This window comes from Bufo gargarizans, chromosome 3, assembly GCF_014858855.1.
Source record: "Bufo gargarizans isolate SCDJY-AF-19 chromosome 3, ASM1485885v1, whole genome shotgun sequence".
Classification (NCBI taxonomy): domain Eukaryota; kingdom Metazoa; phylum Chordata; class Amphibia; order Anura; family Bufonidae; genus Bufo; species Bufo gargarizans.
In genome coordinates, this window is record NC_058082.1 from 154,539,314 (window position 1) to 154,545,313 (window position 6,000).

Sequence of the window (6,000 nt, forward strand, 5' to 3'; positions counted from 1 at the left end):
TGTCTTCAGTTCAGTCCCTTTTACGGTATTTGGCCGGAGAAAATACCGCAGCATGCTGCAGTATTTTCTCCAGCCAAAATTCCGGAACACTTGCCTGATTGCCGGATCCAGCATCGATTTCCATTGAAATGTATAAATGCCGGATCCGGTACCAATTGTTCTGGAAAATCGGATCCGGTTTCCCGGTCTGCGCATGTGCAGACCTTTAAATCTGTGTAAAAGATAAATACTGGATCCGTCTTTCTGGATGACACCGGAGAGACGGATCCGGTAGTGCAATGCATTTGTCAGATGGATCCGCATCCAAAAACAAATGATATCCGTTTGCATATGGATTTCCAGATCCAGCAGGCAGTTCTGGCAACAGTTCAGGCAACGCTACTGTGAAAGTACCATTAAATTGGTTGCCCAATGACAACTTATCCCCTATCCATGAGATAGTGGATAAGAGTCCCCGGTACGGGGGTCCAACCACTGGGGCCCCCAACACTCACTAGAATGCATGCATGTCCTCTGCTCCTTTCAACTCTATGGGGCTGAGTAGTCGAGTACATGCGCTCTGCTATCTCCTGCAGTCCCATAAAGGTGAATGGCGCAGCAGACACATATGCGTATCTACAGCTCTAATCTAACAGGGGAACCCATTCTATTCAGATTTATAGTGGCCCCATTGGTCGGACCCGTGATGATCAGACACTTATCCTCTACCCTGTGGATAGGGGATATGTTGTCATGGGACAACCCCTTTAGGGCTCATGCATATGAACGTATTTTCTTTCCGTGTCTGTTGTGGTTTTTTTGTGGACCGTATACGGAACCATTCATTTCAATGGGTCTGCAAAAAAAAACTGAATTTCCGCATTCCGAATGTCTGTTCTGCAAAAAAATAGAACATGTCTTATTATTGTCCGCATTATGGACAAGGACTGTTCTAATAGGGGCCAGCTGTTCCATCCCGCAAAATATGGAATGCACACGGACATCATCAGTCTTTTTTGCGGACCACACAATACATACGGTTGTGTGCATGAGCCCTTAAAGTGTACCTAAACATACAATTTAACTTTATTCAAACCTACTCTACATGTGACTAAATACATTTTAGTAATATGCTTTAATTCATTATTTTTTACATTTCTTAGAGAAATAGGTGTCTGAAGTTCAGGTGCCTATTGCAGTTAGACCTCACCCACATGACAGTATTTTCTGTCTGATCTGCAGATCGTACATGGACACACTACAGGCCGCAAAAAATGCAGACAGTACATGGATGTGATCAGCGTGCCGCCTGCTTCCGTGCGGCTGTATGTGCATCCTACAAAAAAGGAAATAGAACATGTCCTATTCTTGTCTGTTTTGCAGACAAGAATATGCATTTTTACATACATTAGGGCAGGACATGTACAAGGCTGGTATTCGTGTTCTGTAGTATACAGGCTTCTGCCTGTGCCCATTCTGCTAATGACCATTTATGCCAGGCCTTAGCACAAGGGTGGCCCACCCGTGGCTCTTGAACCCGCATGCGGCTCTTTGCTTCTTCAAGTGCGGCTCTAGCTGTGGAGCCGGGGAGCAGTCAGGGCAGCTCAGATCTCTTTTCCTGATCGGGCACTGTTAGGCCTCTTTCACACGGGCGTCATGTTTTTTGCCCGGATAAGAGGCGGGTGCGTTGCGGGAAAATGCGCGATTTTTCCGCGCGAGTGTAAAACATTGTCATGCGTTTTGCACTCGCCTGAGAAAAATCACGCATGTTTGGTACCCAGACCCGAACTTCTTCACAGAAGTTCGGGCTTGGGATTGATGTTCTGAAGATTGTATTATTTTCCCTTATAACATGGTTATAAGGGAAAATAATAGCATTCTGACTACAGAATGCTTAGTATAATAGTGCTGGAAGGGTTAAAAATAATAAAAAAGTTAACTCACCTTCTCCTCTTGTTCGCTTAGATCCCGGTCTGTTCTTTAGCTGTGGACTGAATGACCTGAGGTGATGTCAGATCACATGCGATCTGATGTCATCAAAGGTCCTTCAGCCACAGCTAAAGAACAGACCGGCCTCTACGCGAACAAGAGGAGAAGGTGAGTTAACTTTTTTATTATTTTTAACCCTTCCAGCACTATTATACTAAGCATTCTGTAGTCAGAATGCTATTATTTTCCCTTATAACCATGTTATAAGGGAAAATAATACAGTGAATAGACTGTCACCTAGAACCCATGCGTGAAAATCGCACCGCATCCGCACTTGCTTGCGGATGCATGCGATTTTCACGCAACCCCATTCATTTCTATAGGGCCTGCGTTACGTGAAAAACGCACAAAGAGGAGCATGCTGCGATTTTCACGCAACGCATAAGTGATGCGTGAAAATCACCGCTCGTGTGCACAGCCCCATAGAAATGAATGGGTCAGGATTCAGTGCGGGTGCAGTGCGTTCACCGCACGCATCGCACCCGCACGGAAAACTCGCCCGTGTGAAAGGGGCCTTACTACTTTGCAGCTCCAGCTCACTCTCCACTACGTCCTGATGCACACAGTGTGAGAACGTAGTACCTGGAGAAATACTATGACCTGACGTTGTGCTCATCAGGTCACAGTGGAGAGCGTGTCACACCTGCAGAGTAGCAGGTGCCCGAGCAGGAGCCCAGTGCCTGATCAGGAGAGGGAAGAGATTTTTTTATTTTTATTATAGAACTGAGCATGGGGGTCTGATCTGAGCATGGGAGGTTCTGATCTGAGCATGGGAGGTTCTGATCTGAGCATGGGAGGGGGGGGCCTGATATGAGCAATGGGGTCTGATCTGAGCATGGGTGTATCTGAGGGTCTGATACTGGGAGTCTGACTTGTGTTGTCTGATCCGAGCATTGAGGGTCTTATTTTGGGGGTCTGATTTGGAGGTCTAATGAGGTTTGGGGATCTTATTTTAGGTCAGATGAGGATTGGGGATCTGATTTAGGAGTCTGATCTGAGGTCTGATGAAAAATATATTTTTTTCTCTGCTAATGAAAAATAAGAAACATATTTTTATCAGACCTCAGATCTTATTTTTCTTTTTTAAAACCTAGGTGCATCTTGTACGGCAAAAAATACGGTGACTCGTGTGCAAATGTATAACTTGTGGCTCCTGGTAGTCATACGTTTTGTTTTTTGGCTCTTTGTGTCTGTAAGGTTGGCCACCCCTGCTTTAGCAGAGGAGCAGAAAAGTGCTATGGAGCTCCTGCCTGTACAGAGCTCAGGGCGGCCTTAGTGAATCTGTACTCCCATACACAGCAGTACAGGAGTGCGGAATCTAAAGTGCAACCTCAACTTCAGGCGCCTATTTCACTAAGAAAAGGAAAAGAACAATACTAATAATGAAAGCATATTACAAAAAGTCACATTTAGAGTAGATTAGAATAAAGTTAACGGGGTTGTGCAGCCAGTACATATTAATGATCTATCCTCAAGATAGGTCATCAATATCTGATCAGTGGGGGGTCTGACTCCCAGCACCCCCGCCGATCAGCTGTCTGAATTACAATCTGCATTGCCTAGCATACAGAGGCCGCGCAGTGTAATTACAAGTGCTCACCCCATTCAAGTGAATTGTAATTAAACTGCGCAGCCGAGACTTCTGAGACGATGCGCAGGTATTTTTGAAGAGGAGGTAGTGCACGCATGAGTGAGGCCCCCTTTTCAAACAACTGATGGGCAGGGGTCCCGGGTGTCGGACCCCACCAATCAGATATCAATGAACTATCCTCAGGATAGGTCATCAATATGTAGTGGCTGCACAACACATTTCATTTATAAGTTTAGGTACACTTTACTGGGATTTAGGGCTCATGCACACGGCCGTTGATCGGTCTTTCTGTACATTGGGGACCGCAATTTGAGGTGCCCAATGCAAGGTCAATATCAGTGCGGATTCCACAGGCGGATCCAGACCCAAATTGAACGGGTCCGTGGTCTGTCCACACTGCAAACAAGTAATGCACGCACTACTTTTTTGCGGTGCGGAGGCACAGACAGAAACCCCACGAAAGCACTCCATAGCCTTTCTGTGGGTCCTCTTTCGTGATGAGGGGAGGGAGCACACGGCCCGCACACTGTGGGCCGCAATACATGCACAGCCGCGTACATGAGCCCTTACTGCAATACCAAGACCATCCTCTATGAGCACTGTGCTTGGTATACTATTAAGTGCTCTGACCCTTCAAACAGCTGATCAGCGGGGGTGCCTGGAGTCAGGACCCACCAATCTGAAATTAAAAAAACTTAAAGACATGTTTGGAGAAGTCATTCAACGTTTGAACATTTAGGTTGAAATCACACATGCCTTTTCCTTCCATATGTATTCCCTCAATAAACTGCATCAATAACTGCCACAAAAGCCGATTTCGTTTTTTTTGTGTTTCATTCATGCACCACTTTAATGCACTTTTCTTAAGTCTTTGACTTCTCACCTGTCTGGGGTCAGTAGCCTTGAAGACATGGCAGGCCATCTCAGACTCTGGGTTGTCAGGCTGAGTCTTAATCAAGTAGGCAAAATACGAGGGGTCCTGGCTATTGTGGATGAAGCGGGCAATGTGCTGTGCCTTGTGCTCAAAAATGAAGACCGCTGTGTTGCCACTGGCTCCATTCAAGGCTGGCACACATCGAAGGTGCGGGGCAACTACCAGAAGCTGAACCTCTCGACAACTTGCCACACAACCAGGGGGCTCTTGTCTTTCTGCGCGTCTACGGATCTCAGCCACTAGCCACGGCAGCATAGGTAACGTTGTCCTCCGGTCTAGGGATGACCACCCCACGTACCACAAGCGGAACCTTTTCTCCCCCTTGGCAGTCATGTCAGGGAGTGGTTGTTCCTCCAACAGTGGGTGACACTGATCTGCTGAACTTCTCCTCTCCATGGCTTCTCCAGAAGACAATACTGTAGATCCTGGTATGGAGACACAAAGTACAGTAAGTAATCGTGGCGATGTGGCGGTCCGCGTGCTCTACCAGGACTGCGGCTGCTGAGTGGATATACGGACAGTTTATGGAGAAGTGACAATAAGCCGCTCCATCATGAAAGGCACAATCCCCGAGAATCGCGTAGAAGACTTGAGAGGCGGAGGAGCTCCTTACAGCCACATGGCAGCAGGGTCATCTACACAGGGACAATTGTGCCTTCAGGATCAGCTTTCCCACACACAGCCTGCTCTCAGCTTCCTTGTGCCCTCCCTCCTCCTGGTCATGACAGATCCTGCAGCCCAGCTTCTCCCCACCTCCTGCCTGCATTACCCAGCCGCCTGCCCTGTATTGTCTCACCAATAGCTGGCAGCATGCTGAAACTGACAGGAGGCTGCGCCTGTGGTAAATCCCCGCAGCTTTCCTCACAGGGATCCCTTTCTCCAGGAGTCAATGCTGCACCGGAGGGGAACCCCAGGCTGGGGCGACACAGCAGGAGCCGCCGCCAGTCACACTCCGCTCCTCCCTGCGGCCCCCTCCGCTTCCTTTGGAGGGTGTATACAAACCCCCCTCCGAACAACAACTTTTAGCGCCCCACTTGCAGCGTGCAGGTAGACGCCCGGTCAGACCATGTCTGGCTGCGGGGGTGTCAGGGTACCTGAGGTCTGGTCACCTTCTTGTCGCCTGGCAGGGTGTGGGAGCCCGCTAACTGCGGGAGGAGTGAACTGCTGTCTGCACCATGAGGAGACGGCGGCTTCCTGTGTTGTTGACGTTCTACCATGCCGTCTCCTATAACACATGATGCAATGAAAGCTTTTACCCCAGGGGAGTTCAGTAAAAACCGTGGCTGTCCCCTATGTACTGGTGACAATATCACAGCACACTCCTCATAAGCAGGCGTTTTATTACTAAAACTATCTATAGGGTAATAATGATAAATGTATGAGGACTGGGGGGCTGAAGGCAGGGACCCCACCAATGGGCAGTAGTGTGAAGGTCTATGGGACTGGCTATCTCCACCACTACCAAGTACCCCCAAGTGACAAGAAGTTCCAACTGAGTACTCCAAGG

At 48.2% G+C, this 6,000-nt stretch overlaps 1 protein-coding gene across 5 annotated transcripts in view; it reads right to left on the reverse strand.

The window, feature by feature from the left end:
* TBC1D4 (TBC1 domain family member 4) overlaps window positions 1–5,796 on the reverse strand; it is a 168,703-nt gene extending 162,907 nt beyond the window's left edge. The window contains exons 1-2 of one of the 5 annotated variants that reach the window (XM_044285766.1): window positions 5,603–5,796; window positions 4,443–4,918 (exon numbers count right to left, since the gene is read on the reverse strand). In XM_044285766.1, the coding sequence (XP_044141701.1) occupies window positions 4,443–4,918; window positions 5,603–5,729 (603 nt within the window). In that variant the 5' untranslated portion in view covers window positions 5,730–5,796. Of the gene's footprint in view, window positions 1–4,442; window positions 4,919–5,012; window positions 5,207–5,289; window positions 5,514–5,587 lie in introns of those variants that run through there. The other 4 variants (XM_044285765.1, XM_044285768.1, XM_044285767.1 and 1 more) reach the window with 4 other exon arrangements.
* Window positions 5,797–6,000: the final 204 nt, after the last annotated feature.